The sequence below is a fragment of the Meriones unguiculatus genome, chromosome 9, assembly GCF_030254825.1.
Source record: "Meriones unguiculatus strain TT.TT164.6M chromosome 9, Bangor_MerUng_6.1, whole genome shotgun sequence".
In the NCBI taxonomy this organism is placed as follows: Eukaryota; Metazoa; Chordata; class Mammalia; order Rodentia; family Muridae; genus Meriones; species Meriones unguiculatus.
Window position 1 is genome coordinate 61,355,403 of NC_083357.1, and position 18,931 is coordinate 61,374,333.

Genomic DNA, 18,931 nt, shown 5'->3' on the forward strand with positions numbered 1-18,931 from the left:
AAGCCCTGAAGGAGCAACCTACCTCTGCTCACCCCCATCACTGAGATTATAAGAGTATTATACCTGCCTTTTATTTTTTTGTGGGTTCCTGGGGATCAAACACTTGTGTGTATAAGCACTTTATGGACTCAGCTGCCTCCCCAACCTAATCATGGGAATTTTGAGGGTCACAATCCAATCTGCAGAAAATTCTTATTGCTCTTTCTCCATGCCTCTCCTAGAACCAGCTTTTTTCTCTAGAGAACTCTGCCTCATGGTCCTTCCCACACCCGACACTCTGACCCTTGCCCTGACCCCCAGGCACACCCTTACTCCATGATGTTAAGGCACTCTCTGCTCTGTCTTTCACCAAGATGGCAATGGGGGTGGTTAGAATTCAGAGAACTATCCGCTGTTCTCCTGGCTTCATCTTCCAAGGCCAGCATGTAGAAACGCTAGGAGACAATACAAATGAGAAGCAGGTGGAGGTAGGTTCCACCCAAACACCCCACGGAGGGGGTTTCCCACCACCCCAGGCTGAGCCACCTTCCAGCTTTCCTATTGAGCTGCTGGCCAAGGTACTGTCTTTGCAAAAGGACAGTAACAGTGAATCTGGAGAGTTTACATCATAGGCTTAGAATATTGACAGGTCCTGTGCTGGGAACACAGGCTTTTAGCCTGTGGGTCCCAACCCATTTGGGGTCAAATGACTCTTTTACAGAGGTCTCCTGAGACCACTGGAAAGCACAGGTATTTACATACAGTTTATAACAGCAGCAGAATTAGAGTTATGAAGTGGCAATGAAAATAACTTTAGAGTTGGGGGTCATGAGGAACTATATTGAAGGGTCAAAGCATTAGGAAGGTTGAGAACCACTGTCTTAGTGCACTGAGTCAGTATTCAAAGAGATGTGTCATCATCCATTTCCAGATTACAATGGGAGTCCAAGTTAAGTAACTCCCCCAAGGTCCTACTGGTCCTACTGGTGACATGACCTCTCTCCCATAGAGTGTGCACTGGTATCTCTGCTGTCACTTGATTTATCTGTATCACACACCTCAGGTTCCTTCTCATTAACAAATGCTGTGCTTTCAGAAATTGCGTCCTGCGGCTTCCATCAGCTCCACTGTGGGAGTGCCACTGTTTTTGGAGCACCCCCTCACACACACACACACACACACACACACACACACACACACACACTCTACTTCCTGTCTCCCTCATCATCCCACCTTCCCTATCCTCCATTTCCTGCAGGACTTGGGAGTCCACCTGCTGCTTAGGATGGCCAACCCAGGCCCATTGTGATCTCAGTGGTCTTCTAGACCCCACCCTGCATCCACTTGCCTCAGCTGAAGCTCCCCCGGTGCTGATATGCAGCCCAAGGTGATGAAAAGATGGAGGGGTGGAAGAACAGGGCTGTTGCTGCCATTGGCCCTCCTGTTGCCCTGGGCACATAGCTCACTGGCATGTAGGTTTCTGGGGACCCTGTGGCTCAGTCTCCAAGGGGTGGTGGAATCATATGGGAGCTAGTTCCAAAGACAAGTTCCCAAGGGGTCCTGATGCCGTAGTTGGAGGGGAAGGATCTAGGGATCCTAGGTAGCAAGTCCCTAACCAAATGATCAGTGAGATTCTTGTAACACCTTCCCTTTAAAGTTGTTTGGAGAGAGAACCTGGTGTGTGTGTGTGTGTGTGTGTGTGTGTGTGTGTGATTTGCCATCTGTAGATACTAGAGTTTCCCAGAGTGAGTGGCCACACCAGTACATTTATCAGCTATTATTTATCAGCTATTGCCAGTAATGCCTACTGGCCACATCAGGAAGGATTAAGTCCACCATGCTGAAAAACTTCTGAAGGGCCTAATGGAAAGCCACCACATTACAGCACCCAGGCAAGGTGGGGTGTCAGTACCCCCAGTGATGGGATCTTGCTTGAGGGCAGGGAGCCTATGTAGCCGGGGCCAATGGGTTGGTCAACAAATTTCAAATCCCAGACACAGGGTGTGCTCTTTTAGAAACTGCATTTACAGCAGAGAAGGACAGAGAGTTTTCGGCAAGGTGATGGTGAGGATGAGCCTTAAACATAAACACAAGAACTGGATGCTTGGTCCAGGCCTCTCTAATCTAGCTACCAAGGAGTCAAGAGGATCTCCGATTCAAGCCTAGCCTAGGCTACAGAGTGAGTTCAAGAGTAGTTTAAACAACTTAATGAGATCCTGTTCCCCCCCCCAAAAAAAAGTGAAACGGGGCCTTGGATATCCACTCACTGGAAGAGTGCTTACCTACCATGCAAGAAACCCCAAATTCAGTTCCCCAGTATGACAACAAAATCCTCGAGTGAAACTTGTTGGTTATGTTTCTTGTACAATGGTGTCGTGGAAAACCTGGGAGGAGCTGACGAAATTGTACAGTCAGGTAGAGCCTTCCTGCACCTGCTATTTTTGATGGTGAGGCACATTTGCAAACACAATGCAAAGACTCGGCACAGAGATAGAGCTTAATACATTGCAAATAGGCCAGTAAAAATTGGTTGGAGTGAGGGGAAAGAGGGCTCCGTGTAGAGATAAGAGACTTGCAGGGCCCAGATATGCTAATCTTTGTCAGTATGCTGAACTTCTGGTTCCTCTAGACTGGCCAGAAAGTCCCAGGGATCTGCTGGTCTCCACCTCCCCAGTGAGGGAGCCCACTGCTATGCCCAGCTAAGTCTGGCCTTCATGCTTGCATGTCAAGCACTTTACTGACCAAGCCATCTCCCCAGCCCTGTCTGTTCTTAACAGTGATAGCGATGCATCAGTTTGAGGGCTTGAATCTAGCAAAATCGTGTCTCTCCACAGTGCAGTGCATACCACTGTCAGTCACTACTCAGTTCTGCAGCTGCGAACTGCCTTGCCACGACTTCAGATGATTCTTTCCATTTGCTTCTGAGAGGCGTCCCTCGGATGTGATGACTCTTCTGCTGATCGCCCCTTCTCTCTCTACTCTGGCTTCCTGGTTTGGATAACTCAAAGGGTTGATGCCTTTGGACAGAGGCTCCTCAATCCCCGACCCCCTGTTCATGCCATGGGTGGTTCAAGGAATTTTCCCACGGATACTAAGATCATTCCTAATTATCCACCCATCTATACACTCATCTCCCCACTGACTCCATCTACCCACCCATCCAGTTTACACCATCACCCAATATATCTGTTTATTCTGTTGTTGTGCTTTGGGTTTCTACAACATACCAGCCTTTTGCCTAGGTGGTGTGGCCTTAAGAATTAGTCACATATGACTCCTACCCACACGGAGATTAAGAGTCTAATGAGAGAAGCAGACATCAAGAGTTTTCAAACATTTGCTGACTGTCGCTGGCATTCTGAGGAGAATTCCTAATACAAAAATAATACTTCAATAGAGGCCATATGAGTTCACACACCCCCTACACACACCATACTTCTGTAACCAAGCTTCAAACTCCAGCTTCTCCCATCTCAATGTTGCCCAGATCAGCAAAACTCCCTTTATGATAAGCCTTAAAATATCAAGAATTCACAGGGGCACAGATCAGGGAGGAGAAAAAGGGAAGACCTTGAGGTAGGAAGCTGCAGGTCACCTCTAGGGAAATGAAAGAAGGCCTGTGGTGTTGGAAAAGAAACAGAAAGACAGAGGAGCAATGGCTGGTCGTGGGTGCAGGGTGGTGCGAGGTGGTGACTCAGGGTTGGCAATGGTAATGAGTGCTCCAGGTGTGTGTTTGTGTGGTAGTGGTCTGTGGTGTCATGTGTGTGTTCGTGGTGGGGTTGTGTGGTGCTAGACATGTGGTAAAGGTCTGTGGTACACGGCGGTGGGTTATGTGGTGGGACCTTGCGGGGGTTGTAGTTGTTTGCTCACAGAGCTCTCGGCTGATGGCCAGGGTAGGGATCGGGTGTGAAGTGATATTGTATGGATAGGCTGTATGGCATGGGGTGGTGTGTGCCAGAGGTCTGTGGCCACAGGGGTGTTAGCGGGACGGATGTGGTGGAGTTGTGGGATGGCAGCGTGAGAGAGCATAACGCAGGGTGGTGGCTAAGGTGTCACGTGGGTATGGGATTGTGACTGGAGGACGCTGGAATAGAAATATTGCTATATTTTCCTGTACGAATTGTGTGAATGCCATTGTCATTAGACCGTCACCCATGCTCCCGACTTATCCCTGCTCTAGAGTAGCTGTTGGGCTTTGGCGCAATGTTCAGCCTCAGGCTTCGCTGTTTAAAATAGGGCAGTAAGGCAAAACAGGACGGTGCTTTGCAAACAGTATGCCATACTGTAGATTTCGTTGCATTCACGTCTCTCTTAATTGGAATAATACTGGAAGGGTGTGGGTGGGCTTGGCGGTAGAATGTTTGCTCAGTGTGTGCCAGGCCCAGGGGTTGAGCCACCACAGTACAAAGCAGGAGGAAGACGAGGTGGAAAAGGTAGAGAAAAATGAGGAAGGAAAAAGGAGGACGAGAACAGGAACGGGAGAAGGGGGGAGGAATGAAATAATACTGAAAAGGCATCAAAAGATGTCAACATAACCCTGTCACAAAGGAAACGTCAAACTCTTATGGGGAGATTTGGAATGATCTTTGGAGTTTAAAGTTGCACAAAGGCTTTATTCCCTAATCACAATAGGAAAATCAGGACAGGAACTGGAGAGCAGGTGGGACCGAGCCATCTTCTTCTGGAAACTTATTCTCTGATGTCTGGAGGGTCCATGCATAGTGCTACACCAGACCCACGGCACTTTCCTAGGGGACGGTGAGGCACAAACATAAGAAAGGGATAACACTGTACAGACCTAAGGGAAATAGCGAGATCCAGCTGCCCACCGTGTGGCTTTGAGTCTCTCTTCTTCCAGGCCTCATGACATCATTCCAAGGAGCAAATGATGGCGGTGCACCCCACGCTGTGTGGCAGGGTCCAAGAGAGGCATGTGGTCCACTTGGAGTCGTCTGTGGCTCCCTCCTGATGTCCCTTTGCTGATCCCCGCTGCTCATGTGCATGGGGAGAACAGGCCTGCAGTTAAGCTTTTTCTGAGACCCCCACACTTGACTCCTAAGCCCTAGAACTTTCTGTCTCTTTCTCATTTCCTTTAGTGACATGTGGCCAGAGAAAAACGAGAATAAGTGCCAGATCTCAACCGTGGAACATTTCTTCTATCGTGGGAGGGGAATTTGCAAGCATCTCAGATTTCCCGTGGAATGTGGGGATTATGGATCACCGTGATCATCTCTGTGGGGGAACTATTCTCAGCGAGTGGTGGGTCCTAACAGCATCCCATTGTTTCAACAATTTAGAGGAGTAAGTATACATAGACACTGGGGGCGAAGGTGGATGTGGGTAGAGGCACAAGGGATTGAGCCCAGGGGACCACGTTAGGCAGGTGCTCTCTGCAGTTCAAGCCTTCTTTTGCTTTCTTATCTATCTATCTATCTATCTATCTATCTATCTATCTATCTATCTATCTATCTATCTACCTATATCGATAGTTTCTCTGTATAGCTGTGACTGTCCTGGCTCTGAAGACTAGACAGGCCTTGACTTAGAGATCCATTGCTTTTTATTTTAAGACAAAGTCTCCCTAAGTTTCTAGTCAGGCCTTAAACTCATTCTGTAGCTCAGATAGGCTTTGGATTTGTAATTCCCCTGCCTCAGTCTCTCAAGCAGCTAACCCTGTAGGCCTGTGCCAACAGGCTTAACTTGGAATTTTCTTTATGACCACTGTAGCTGAATGCTTGTCCTAGATGCTAATGACCCTTGAACTTCATTCAAAAAGCCATGGGATGCTATCAGGTGCTAAAATGGCCTTCATGGCTGAGTATTCCACCCGACCTCTGGGAAGTGGGCAGTTCTCCCAGGATTCAATACCTCTTGTTGTGTGCTGCAGGCTTTGCATCTTGGGATTTTTTCTGGCCTCTAGTAAACACTTTTCCTAACTGGTTGTGGTAGTGCATGCCTGTCACTGAGCACTCTAGAGGATGAACCTGGAGGATGACTTGTCAAGGGCCAACCTAGGCTACATAGAGAGACCTTGTCTTAAGGACAAATGAACAGGGACTCTAAATGGACAAAAATAAAGTTTATCACTAATTGTCTGCTCTTGCTGGAGACCCAGTGGTCGATGTGTGAGTACAGTGTTGGGGAGATTTTGGAGTCATTGGTGTGTGAGGGTTGGGGCTCTAGCCCTTGAACACACATCACCAGCTCTGGGCTTGTGTACAAGTCCTGAGTCCCCTGGACTTCTGCTCTAAAAATCACACCAGGCCTTGTTGAGAATCAAGAATGACACCTTGTTGCCCGCTCCCATCCCCAGCTTCCTAGACACTAGTTTATCCAAGTAAGATCATCAGGCTAAGAGCCGGAACACAGATCTGCCTCCGGCTGTTCAGCTGCCTTTAGCCCCTCACTACTTAGAGCCACAGCCCCTGGTGACAGAATGACTTTTGACTTAAGGATTCCCCCTCTCCACTTCTGTTATTTACCTTGTCTCTCTTTTTATTTTAAACGAGCGCTCACTTGGAGATCATTTGCAACACAGATGACCTCACCACCAAAAATCTGGAGTATAAGAAAGTGGACAAGCTGATTATGCATCCGGGGTATGATAGCTGGTTCCTGGACAATGACATAGCTTTGCTCTTGCTCAAATCCCCATTAAACTTGAGTATCAACAGGGTACCCATCTGCGTTTCAGAAGTCTCTGACATACTGGCATGGAGAAACTGCTGGGTGACAGGATGGGGCGTTACCACTACCAGTGAGTGATTCCGGGTTGGGTATACAGGGTGGCATGAGGCTGATGTTCAGAAGAGTTAGAAAACTATAGGAGCTCTGCTGGCCCTTGAAATTCTGCCTGGTGGATCTGGTGACTTCAGTTCTCACTGAAGGCTCATGGCATACCTTATCCTCAGTCCTCCAAGCAGCGAGGCTTCATGAGACTTCTGGGGCCTGGAGTGAATTGCGTACTTACGCTCTAGAACATGAACCTTGGAGAGAACCTGGGGGGAGATCAAGGTCAGATGGTCACACAGTCGAATTCTGAAGGACTCTGGAGGGACACAGGGTGGCAGTGTGGACTCCCTCGGCTCCAGATGATGGTGCTGGTGTTGATCTTCTACAAACAAGTCTTTAAGAACCTGACAGCCACAGATCCAGGACAAGGAAAATTTCACTGCGCGTAAAGCGTCCTTCGTAGAAGCAAGCTGCAGTCCACCCCTAGACCCCTTCCCAGCCACGCCTGCAAACTGACCCCTTTTGTCCATATTCTTGGTAAGCATGTCTTGCCCCATAAACAAGTCGGCAGGAACCACTTTGCAGGCCGTGGCTGTTCCTCCACGAAGGCCCTCACATGGCTGAGCCTGTGTTTTGTTCCAAAGTTCCAACCTGGGTGGGAGTCAGTCTCTGATGACTTTTCTTAGCTTAAAAGGGGGAAAAAAAGTCCTTAACTCTAAAGTCCTCAAATGTCATTCAACACACATGCCTTGACCTTTTCTCTGTTCTGGAAGCATCCTAGACATAGGATTCAGCAATACCTAAAGAGAAAGAAAGCATCTACAGCCTGGGAAGTGAGCTCCCCCCCCCCATCCCTGGCTCCCGGTGAATGTCTCAAGGGGCCTAGAGTGATACAAGACCCTCTATCTGCCTGGGTTCTCTTGACCATCATGGATTCAAACAAAGCACATTTCCAGGCCTCCAGCTGGGGCTTGTGCCTATTAGAGAATTGGAAGATGCTAAACTCAGGCTGAGATTAAGCAAGCACCTAGTCCTAGGGAACTATGGATGCTTGGGTGATCTTGACCGTCTTCTAGACACCTCCTCCTCTCCAGCATTCATAGCAAGTTTGATGGGTCTTTGAGTGAACAGAAGTTCTCTTGTCATGGGGGTGATGTGGTGGGTGCTGGCACTCAACTGAAAGGGGCCGTTTTAACTAAAGCTCTGCTCTCCCTTTGCTTTTCCTCTGGGTCAGGTGGACCACAAACCATATCTCCAAAGCTGCAGAAAGTCCAAGTGGAGCTGTTTAGATCTGACAGGTGTGGCTTTGCTGGTTCTGTGTTTACCAAAAATATGCTGTGTGCTGGGTCTCGAAGGGCTGGGAAAGATGCCTGCCAGGTAATGGGTTAGGCTCTGCCTGAGGAGGGTGGCTGGCTTTTCTGTCCAAGGGATGAGATACCACAGAAGTTCCCTGGGGCCTCTGTAACAAATAACCACAAGCTGGGTAGCTTTAACCAACATACATGATCAAGGCTCAGGATCACATAAGCCCCATATCAAGATGTGGGCAAGGCCTGTACCCTCCCAGCTGTGTGTGTGTGTAGGGGGGTAGCTATGGGCACTAGCTCCTGGTGTGGCCCTTGCTCTAACTTCTGCCTTGGGCTGAGGGGATCTTCTCCCTTATGAGTGTGGCTTGTGATTTATTTTTTTTCCTACGTCATTTGAGATTATTTGAGTACATTTTATGGTTTTTAACACAATACTCTTCCTTTTGCATTTGCCACATATCTAGTTAGATATATGCCTGTGTACCTGGTAGATTTCCACCAACGGCTTCTTAAGAGTCATGATGGATTTTTGCTTATTTTGTTCACTTTTTGCAACTGAGAGCAAAATAAGAGAGTGCTGGGCTGGTAGAAAAAAGAATTCATGGGGAAAGCACGAGCTTTCGATACGTTAAAAACTAATGATATGTTCATCGATAGTGGACTGAATGGTGGTCACTCATCCAACTGCCTTTGAGGACATTGTTTGCTACCTATGCAAACAGTCCCAGCCGCATGGCTGGAATCCTGAGTAATAGACAGAAACTGCCATCACAGGAACCCTTCAGTACCTTTGGTCAAGATACCTGCACCTCAGCAGGCTAGGGGAGTAGCTTCCTACTGCCCTTCAACTTCCCAACAACTTTTCTTTCCTAGGGTGACAGCGGAGGAGGTCTGGTTTGCAACAAAAAGAAAGGCAAAAACAAAAGCACTTGGTACCAGTTGGGCATTGTCAGCTGGGGCGTGGGCTGTGGCAAGGAGAATTTTCCCGGAGTCTACACCAAGGTGACACGCTACCTGAAGTGGATTAGTGAAGAGACCGCAAAGGAAGGGAAGCCTTATGTGTACACACAGGACTCTGTGTGCCCTTTGTTAGTCTCTTGCTGGGTTATCTTGTTACTATATTCTGTGACGATTCTTCTAACCTGGTGATTAAACATGATTCTGACTCCAAAACCAAATGTCCTTCACTACCCATCTATAGGAGGGTACCAGATAAACCTGGGGCTCACCGAGGAGTTTCAAATGGGACTGGAAAGCAGGGTGAGTCCTCTCCAAGCATTCAGAGTCTCTTTCTAAAAGGGGTGATAGTGGAGCTAGTCAGGCAGTCGGTACATAATTGGCCAAGAAAAGTAGCTTGGAAATTAATCAAATCAACCAACCAACCTTGGGGAAAACCAGTGCCATCCACCGCATGCACCGTGACAGTCCTGTATGGACCCCACAAGCTCAAAAACTCCCAGCCTGCCATATGGGAAGAATCTGTGATACACGGGCTGGATTCTAGGAGAATTCCACATAATTAGAGAGAAGACATAAAACCAGCCTGAAGACACAAAGATGACACCCTTATAAAACCTGACCGAAAAGGAATCATGGGGCAACTGTTCATTCTTGAGCACGCTCACTGTGTCCACCTTTGAATTCTTTCTCTGATGAGATCAAGAATCCCAGAAATTCACGTTTAGTCCATTAGGAAGAGGGGCAATTAAGGACCCTTGAGGCAGGGAGTTCACTCACTCCTCTCTCATACACCTGTAGCCTTTATCTGTGGAGCAGTCACACAATGGGAATAACTGTCTATCTTTCAGCAAGCTACTGTCTAACTGTCCTGTGAGCCAGGCTACAGAAGAAACAGTCTTCTCCACAATGGACAGTATTCATCAAAACCAGAAGAATCCCTGAAGAAAACAAAGGTGAGGTATATACAAACACAGAACTTTCCCAAAGTCTGCCGTGTCTGTGCCTCATGTTTTCCGAGCCTCTGCCTCTGACCCTTTAACAACACCAGGGAGCACCGTGAACCAAGGAATTCTGTAAACTTAGAACAATATAAGGCAGGAGTTTCATAGGAGAGAGAGTTGGGGCCATGATTTGGGAAAAATACACCTAGCTGTTCATGGTCATCCTCTGCTCCATAAATCACCCCTGATAAATTCATCTCATCTGTCAAAATGAACTTGAGTGAGTCAGTCTTTGGCTTTGTGAATGCCCATTATAAATTGGCAGATACTGATTTTATATCTCTCTGGAAAAAGTCACAGCAGGTAGCTCATGAAAACAAAAACGCTTTCAACTCCCCTTTTCCTTCAGCCAACTTTGTTTCCAGAAAGCTCCTTAGAATTTCTTTCCCCGCCTGTGATGGCTTTTCTTGGTTGTCAACTTGACTACATCTGCTATTAACCAAAGCCGGAGTGGCTGGTCATGCCTGTGAGAAATTTTTATTGATTAGATCGTTTGAGGTAGGAGACCCACCCTAAACACAGATCATTAAAAGTAGAAAGATCCACTCTAGCTGGAACTACTGAGCTGCCTCTCCAGCCTGCAGGCTTAGTTTTTAAAACTCCAACAGAAAGGCAAAAATGGTCTACCCTCGAGTCCATTGTGCTCACCAGGACTTTTGCTACATTACTCCTGAGGGAGTCTTTTGTATAACAGCCCCTCTCAAACACCAGACTTAGTCTGTGTTATCTGTTCTCTTGAGCATCTTGAGGAGAAGGAAAGCTTGTACCTGAAGTATTAACAGCAGGTAAGGAAGGAGGGGGATTGAGGTATTGCATGCTTTACCTGGGACCGGAAAGGCAACACTGAGCTCTGGAGAGGAATGGAACAGTCTGGGGCAGTCTGGCCCCACTCTACCACCCACTGCTCCACTGACTTTCCTTCATGGCTGTTTTTTGGAATAAGGTTTGTTTGGCCTGAAAAACCTCTCCTCTCTGCATTACAGCTCTGCAGTCTGAATTGTCCTAGGAGCCTTGACCTGGATCTTGTCTGGTTTTCATTTGTTGTTTTAGCCTTTTTTTATTTTTCTTAAGATGGTTTCATGCTGTGGTGCCTCTGCCTGGAACCTACTATGTAGCACAGACTAGCCTCAAACTGGTAGAAATTCTCCTGCCTCAACCTCTGGGGTGCTGGGATTATAGGCATTTCAGACCTATATTTGGTGCTGAGGATCAAATCTCAGACTTCATGCATGGTAGACAGGCACTCCGCTGCTGATCTGTGTCCCAAGACCTGACCCCCAAATCTGAACTTGTAGGTTCCAGTTTGAAACAGGCCCCTCGTGTAATGGACATTCTGGAAGACCAGTATGTCTTTCTGGCTGCTGTGACAAATGTAGAACTCTTCTGATATTGTTTGTTAGTGCTGTAGGGTAATGAGAAGGACCTGGGACTGTGAGAGGTGAGAACAGTCAAGGACCCCCTGACTCCTTCCAGCTTGGGATCTGAGAATTTTGTTCTGGAGAGATAAATCCAGGAGCCTATTGGTCCTGGGGGGGGGGGGTCAGGGATCACCCTGATATGGCACAGAAATCCTGCTAGGGACTGCAGGCAGGCATGAAGACATAGAATGACAGAGTCAGAGGGCCATATTAACCCATCACCACTCTCTCTGACCTAGTTTAGGACCACCGGTCTGTTGATAAGGGGAAGAAAGGTAGCACATAAACACAGCCAGGGAGCAGAGCTGAGTTATCTGGGCCATGAGACAGATGAAGAAGAAGAAAGCTCTCCCTGTGGATTTCGGCCCATTTCTTTTTCCACTTCTGTGTTTGAGCTGTGTCCTAATTCTTTCTTGTTACAAGTCTGCTAGGGGTATTTGAGCACAAGATGATAGAGACTGAATTCCAATGTCATTAATTTCATCTGGGACAAAGGGCTAGGGGCAGGTCCTGGGTGTGTGCCTTCAAACAGGATTGATGGCACACTTACTGACTCTTTAAACAGAGCAGAGAATTGTAGCCTTCTGAGAAATGTACAGCTCCTTTCCACAGCAGCCTGTTCCCATAACACATGTTTTAAGCATTCACATGGAAATGTGAGCCTCTATCCATCCTCTGATTTGGGACAAAGGAGACTGAAGCCCTAATATCTAATAACACTGGCAAGCATGGCAAGTGCCCTAATCAAGGCCCAGATAAGACAGATTAGCCGGTTGGCTACTGAGAAAGAGATGAGATGAAGGGGTGGGTTTGTCTTGTGAAAACTGTTCTACCAACGGCAGATTTTGAAGACTTGTGTCCTAGTTTGCTTTCTATTGCTCTGATAAACACTGTGACCAAAGGCAACTTGGGGTGTGTAGGAGGCGTTTATTTCAACCTATAGCTTACACTCCGTCATGAAGGGAAGTCAGGGAAGGAAGCTGGAGGCGGGAGATTATGGAGGAATGCTGCTTACCAGCCTATTCCTAATTGCCTGCTCAGTCTGCTTTCGCATACAACCCAGGACCACCTTTCCCAGGGTTGGCACGTCTCACAGTGGGGCTGTGCCCTCCCGCATCAACAATCAATGTTTAAAATGTCCCACAAACTTGCCAGCAGGCGAATTTGATTGAGATGTTTTCTCAACTGAGGCTCTCTCTTCCCGGCATAAGTCAAGTTAACAAAACAAAGCAAAAACAAACAAAATGACAACAACAAAAAAACCAAACCAACACAGGGAAACTACAAATGCGTAATCTGCAACCGCCCTATTTTAAATAACAGATTCTCTCGCAGCAGCGCAGTTTTACACAGTATGATCAAATTACTTGATCGAGAATGCTAAAAGCAACAGATAAGTGAAAAATGATGCCCGCCGCCTACAGAGGAGCAGAGAAAGGATGGCGGCAGATTCCCCCTGGAAACTATGTGTGTCCGAGGAGAGGAAAAGACTGTGAAAAAGCAACTTTAAATTACTGACAAAAAAAAAAAAAGAAAGAAAAATCACACGAGGCAAAAATGTATCTGATAAAGTGAAATGAAAACTTCCCCAGATGTGCAAAAGCAGAATGAATCTATCAGTACACTCCAGGAAGGACCGAATCATGCAAGCAGAGGGATAGAAACAGAAATAGGAGCCAACCAAAGAATAAAGAACAGGAGAAATGCTGGCTATGTAGGTAAATGAACGTTTCTAGCCAAGCAAACCCCTCACGGGTGCTCAGAAGCTTGTTTCTTAATGGCCTCCGCTCCAGGTGAGGCTGATAACCAAGACCAGCACGGCACCAGTGAACAACATAAATGCAGGGGGACCACGCTAACATGCGACCAAGAGGATGTCTAATAGAAGGGCATCACTGCTAGGGACGGAGAGGGTCCTTACCTCAAGAGGCTGCGAAAATCGTAAATGTTTCTGCACCTAGTGACAGAACCTCCAAACCCACAAAGCAAAACCGTTGAAACTGTATGAAGAAACAAACCCACCCACCATAGAAGCTGGAGATAGCAACGTCTCTCTCACCCGATGAGGCAGGCAGGTATAGACCACTGGTAGTGAGAGAGAAGGCCTGGACCACACCATCCAATGACTCTGCTGTACTCTGTGAATTATTCCACCGGCAACTACAAAATACCCATCACTCTCTGGTGAACATGACACGCCACAGCAGCTGATACTCACGTCCACAAAAGAAGTCTCAGTACGTTCGAATACATTCAAGATAGGCACACAGTCAAGCAAACACACACATAAAATAAAACCAAATCCTAACAAAGGGAAAAACGACCACTTTTCAGGTGGGTGTGGTGATGCACGCCTTGAATCCCAGCGGAGGTAGGCAGATTAGGCATGGAGACCTGCCTGGAGAAGCACCAGGCTGTCCTGAGGCAGAGGAAGGGTGGACAACGGGTGACTTTATTGCAGTTTCTATAGGAAGAGATGAGCCAGTCAGGACAGGCAGGCTGCACAGCTATGGGGAGGGTTAGGAGAAGTGTCGTGGGCCCTGTGGTGATGAGGACAGGTAGATAGTGGCTTGGAATGTCGGCATCCAATAAAAGCAGTGGTTGGGGCATGCAAAGTCAGCATTTATTCATGTATGGACAAGCATACTCTTAGGAGAAGGCCAAGATGGATGAGGGTACAGACAGAAGGTCAAGTCGAGGAGACTGAGTTGGATGGGTGCGTTTTCTGGTTCAAGACATGAAAACATGTGTACATAAAGTAGATGTTACAAAGTAGAGCTATGGTAGATGGATTGGGGTCTCCAGGGAGTGGGGAAATGCCTCAGATTTGAGAGTCAGATATCCCAAGTCCCATGAGACAGAGCTAAAGCAAGACCCCAAATGTCTATGATTCTATCCAGTGGTCCTCCTGGGACTCATGTCTGTTACCAGCAGTCTGCAACTCTAAGAGTACCCAGACTCTCAGTGCCCAGAGCAGAGTCAGCATGGCAAAAATCTCAGTTCCTCCCGTGGAAGGCTTAGGGCAAGGCCCAAGCAGTGCTCTCTTGGAATGCCTTGAGGGCCCTGGGCCTTCTCCCTGGAGGACACCTTCCCTTCACAGCCAACCTCGAGTGTCACTTCCCAAGCTCTTCCGATTCTCTTTTGATCACATATCTCTGGACGTCCCTAGGGGGCCTCACTCCTCAGCCTCCTCTCCCTTCCATCTCTCCCACATGAGCTCTAATGGTTCCACAGCATCTGCATGCAGATCACTCTCAAATTTACCATTTTCTCGTTCCTTCCAAGCCGCAGATCTGCAGCTCAACTGCCTTCTTCCACATCTCCACAACGAAGCCAAAAACACCCACTCTTCCCCGGCCCAGATCTCTGCCCTCACGTGCTAACAACACCCTGCTCGCTTGTACCCAAGTTAAAATAGAGAAAGGAGTCCGAACTGCTTAGTGCCACCCATTCTCGGGCTTCTCAATGATCTTTCCTGAGCCAGCTCTGCCCACCTTGTACAGCCCCTACAGGGCATCCCTCTGCAGGCTCAGGTCCCACTGGCCTTCAGCTTCTCCATTCCTGCCATGACCACTTGTATTTATGGTCCTCCTGCCTAGAAACCCTTTTCTCCTATTAGCTGAAGTATACACGATGAGGAGCTGACAGCTGCTGGCTATTACGTCTGACCCGTGTGTGTGTGTGCGTGTGTGTGTGTGTGTGTGTGTGTGGTGGTGGTGTGGGGGAGTGTTCCTAGCACACACTCAACCGGAAGACTGCTACATGTGATAGGCCATTCCACGCTAAGTTTGCCCCCTTATGGGGGCTGTGGTGGACCCACCTAGCTGACATGACCCTGCACACAGCTCCATGTTCCTCAGAGCCAGCACCTTTCTTATGTACCTCTCTATCCTGCATCAAGAACTCATTAGCCTTTTTTCTTCAAGGGCAAAGACTGAAGGTGTCTTCTCCAAGTACAACTGTCCTTGACATGACGTGTGGCGGGCACCTTGAGTCCAACTATTTGTTACTAAAGCCACAGAGAGCCAGAGGTGTGCACACTTGCCAAAATTTTTAATCATGTTTCCCATTTAGGCAAAAAAAAAAAAAAAAAAAAAATCAGGAGGGTTTGATGTTGCTTTTGGTTTTCCTCCTGTGCTCTTAACGTGGCTTTACAATAATTCCAAATATCCTTCCTGAACAAGGAGAGACAGACACACAGCAGGCGGCTGCTGTTACTGAACCGTAGATTTTTATTAGAACAATCTTTTTCATAGCTGTAAGCAGAATGTTAGAATTCATAAAGGTCACTCATGTCTTTCCTCTGCACAGAGAGGAATGGAGGAGGGAGAGAAACCCTTCACACATGCCTAGAGTCAGCAGAGCAGAGCGTTTCGGCAAATGATTCATGGAGCCTGTAGACATTAATGAATTGGGCATCTGAGGGCAGGGGAGGGGCTGAGGTATGTCAGCACAGACCATGGAGTCCCAATACCCTGTGTTCTCCTGCCGTCTCCCTGTTTCAGAACCTTCAACATCTCTTCTAGCCTGGGCAGGTGGACACAGGGCATTCATTATCTCCACTTAGATCCCAAAGGACCCACTGAAATGTTGCCAGCTACCCCCCACCTGGACTGATCAGAAGACAGATCACGTCGTACCAGCTTGTCATAATGCTTCCTGCAAATCAAACCCCAATTACACCCAGATTCGTGTAAATGCCCGTGTGGTGTGTGCTCTTCAGGAGGTGGCCGGCGTGAATCACAGCAGTGCTGCTGCCCTCTCCCATCCAGCAACCACGGTTTTGCTGGAACCTCCAGGGCCAACTTCATGGAGAGAAATTATTTTTTAATGCCCATTGGGCAGGAAACCCCGGTGCCCCCAAGGCCACAGTAGCCATCTGGGTTCTTGCTTAGGTATTGCTGGTGGTAGTCTTCAGCATAGTAGAACATTTGTCCCTCTCGGATGTCGGTGGTGATGGGGCCAAAGCCATGCTTCGAAAGAACCTGTGGAGAGAGAGGGAGAGACCTCAGGACCTAATGTTGGACACAGGACTCCAGCGCAGGAGGAGTATGGCCAGTAGGAGAACACATAGCTTAGGTCATGTGCTGGCTCTACCCTTTCCCTGGTATAATTCTAGATGGGTACTTATCAATCTGCCTGGGTGAACTGAGTCTTGAAACTGACCATGCATGTATTTGTTTGTTTATTTACTTACTTATTTGTATGTGTGTGCGTGTGTGCATGTACACTTGGGAAAGTTAGTGTTCTCTTTCTACCACGGGGATTCCAATGATTGAACTTCGGCTGCCCGGCCTGACAGCAAAGTACCCTGATCTCCTTGCTTCAGAGCCTATGAGTCAACGTTTGTTTGTATAATTATGTTCTGCTCGCTGCCCTGTAGCTGACAGGAGTTCTGCTTTTGGAAGGCAGTACCAAACCTCCTCCAGGGTAGCAGCAGGGCCCCGTGGGCTCCCTGGTTGTCCACGAGGAAAGAGCACCAGAAAGACAAGCAAGCCAGGGGCACTGTGCCCAGCTCAGGGACAGGCCCCTCCCACTCCTGCTTTGCAGAGCATTTATGTTCTGTGGTTCTTGGAATCTATGCACTGAGCTCTGGGCCTGGAACCTGGACATCCAAGTCAGAGGAGGACATGGCCTGTGGGCCTGTGTCAGCCCATCAGGGCCCTCTGTGACCCAGTTTGAGTCTTGGTGGCATCTGCTTCCACAGGCAGGAAACACGTCAACATAAAGTGGAGGAGGAGAGCAGAGCTATTTGGGGCAGGAGACAGATTAGGAAACAGACATTGCTCCCTGTGGATCTCAGCCCTGCCTTTTTCCCTTTTGGATTTCAGCTGTGTTCCTATTCCATCTTGCTGCCAGTTACCCTGAAGTATTCAAGCGTAAGGCATTAGAGCGGTGGAGCCTGGGTTCTGATGAGGTGTGGGCCAGGCGGCTGCTGGCCTGTCTGAGGTGAAGCATCAAAACTGCCAGTTAATGGATCTTACCTCTGCCCCACTCACTACTTCAGGCTTCCTCTGCTTAGCCCTCTTAACAAAGAGGCAAAATCACTGAATTAAGGCCAAGAGGGCCTGGAAAGAGTGAGGATTAATGTCCTTGTCAAGGCCTCAAGGCCTGCAGCTGGACCTCAAAATGCAGAGGCAGCCAGGTTTATTGTTTGTTTTTGTTTTCGTTATCGTTGTGGTTTTGGCATTAGAAACGAGAGCAAGAAATCATTCTAAATCCATTTAAACTTATTCTTTACACTAGCAATTGCTGAGGGTTTACTACATGCTGGTAAAATGACTGATGTGAGTCACAGCAAAGACTTTCAGGCAAAGACTTCATGTGTTAGTTTCCAGCTCACGGCAGCCACCGGAAAAAGCCTTGTGTTGTCACCAACCATATAAGAGCGTGTGAGATCATGCGCCCAGATCCCTGACAGGCTTGGGTGGTCTAGGCCCACGGAGGCAGGTTACCTGGAGACCACACCGCCCAGGTTCTAATGCCAGCGCCCACCCACTTTCTTTCCCATTCATGGGGGAAACCAAAGTAGAATCTGGTGGCTGACACAAAGAAAGGTCGAGCTTCCCAAGGCCTGGCCATTAGGACAGGTGCAGGCGCCTCCAAGCAGGCTCACCAAGCAGGCTCACCTGTGACTCTGTCACATCTCCTGGTCACCTGTGAGGGGGTTTTGTTCCTGGGCTGTGGGCAGTTGAGGCCTTGTGGCAGTAAGTTTTTGTGGCTGGGTGATGACTCCACATGTTGGAATCTAGTGCTTTTCTGAGCTCTGACTGCCCTTCAAAGGAGTCTGCGGAGGCTCAGTCCCCTCTGCAAACCCCTTCTCTGGAATACCTTGAAAGTTCTCTGCTCCATGGTGGAGCTCACCATCTGGTACCTGAGTTTTCAGAGAAGGGGAGCCTCGGGAGGATGAGGACTTGGGCTGGCAGCTGCTGACATGGCTACCTCAGACAGAGAAACCTCACTGCAGGGAGGATGGGTGTGTCCTGAGTGTGTAGGAGTAGCACAGGCCATCGACTCGTCACCAGCGTCTGGATGTGCAGCTAGTTCTGGGGAACAGGGTGGTGGCGAGGATGGGATATTCCAGTAAAGGGCAACCCCACGCCACAACTATACTCTCTGCTCCAGGTGGCAGAGAGTTTGCAGAAAGAAGAGTTTGACATTCCTGGCCCAAGGCAACCAAAGGGGGTCAGAGCTCTGCGACTCCAACAGAGCTCTGTGCCTGTGTCTACACACTTGAGTCAAAGGCCTGAGCGGGTGACATTCACACCTTCTTGGTCACTGCCCAGAAAGGCACATACCTTCCAGAAGCACACACACTTTGGCCCTCAGAGAGCCTTGTGTTCTCACTGCAGAGCCATCTGATTAGCTTGAACCTTGAACCTGTCTATCAGGCCTCATGCTCTTTGGAAAGAAACTCCTGTTTTGACCTCAACCATGTTGCCACACTGTAGTCAAGGGGGTTGGGGAGTCCTCTGCTTCCTTCTCCCCTTCCCAGGTCACACAGGTGTCTATTCTTGGCCTCCTTTGGGAGGGT

General features: G+C 48.3%; 2 protein-coding genes across 8 annotated transcripts in view; one reads left to right on the forward strand and one right to left on the reverse strand.

Annotated features, from left to right (window-relative positions):
- Positions 1-1,369: 1,369 nt before the first annotated feature.
- On the forward strand, positions 1,370-9,167 carry LOC110553600 (serine protease 52-like). Its single transcript, XM_060390654.1, is given in 5 exon segments — positions 1,370-1,451; positions 5,076-5,280; positions 6,489-6,780; positions 7,972-8,088; positions 8,892-9,167. Coding segments are annotated over 5 exon segments (972 nt in total).
- A 6,439-nt stretch (positions 9,168-15,606) lies between these two features.
- The window catches only part of Msra (methionine sulfoxide reductase A), a 313,853-nt gene continuing 310,528 nt past the window's right edge, over positions 15,607-18,931 (reverse strand). For all 7 annotated transcript variants that reach the window (XM_060391311.1, XM_060391310.1, XM_060391312.1 and 4 more), the window contains one exon: positions 15,607-16,382. In XM_060391311.1, the coding sequence (XP_060247294.1) occupies positions 16,218-16,382 (165 nt within the window). In that variant the 3' untranslated portion in view covers positions 15,607-16,217. The remainder of the gene's footprint in view (positions 16,383-18,931) is intronic.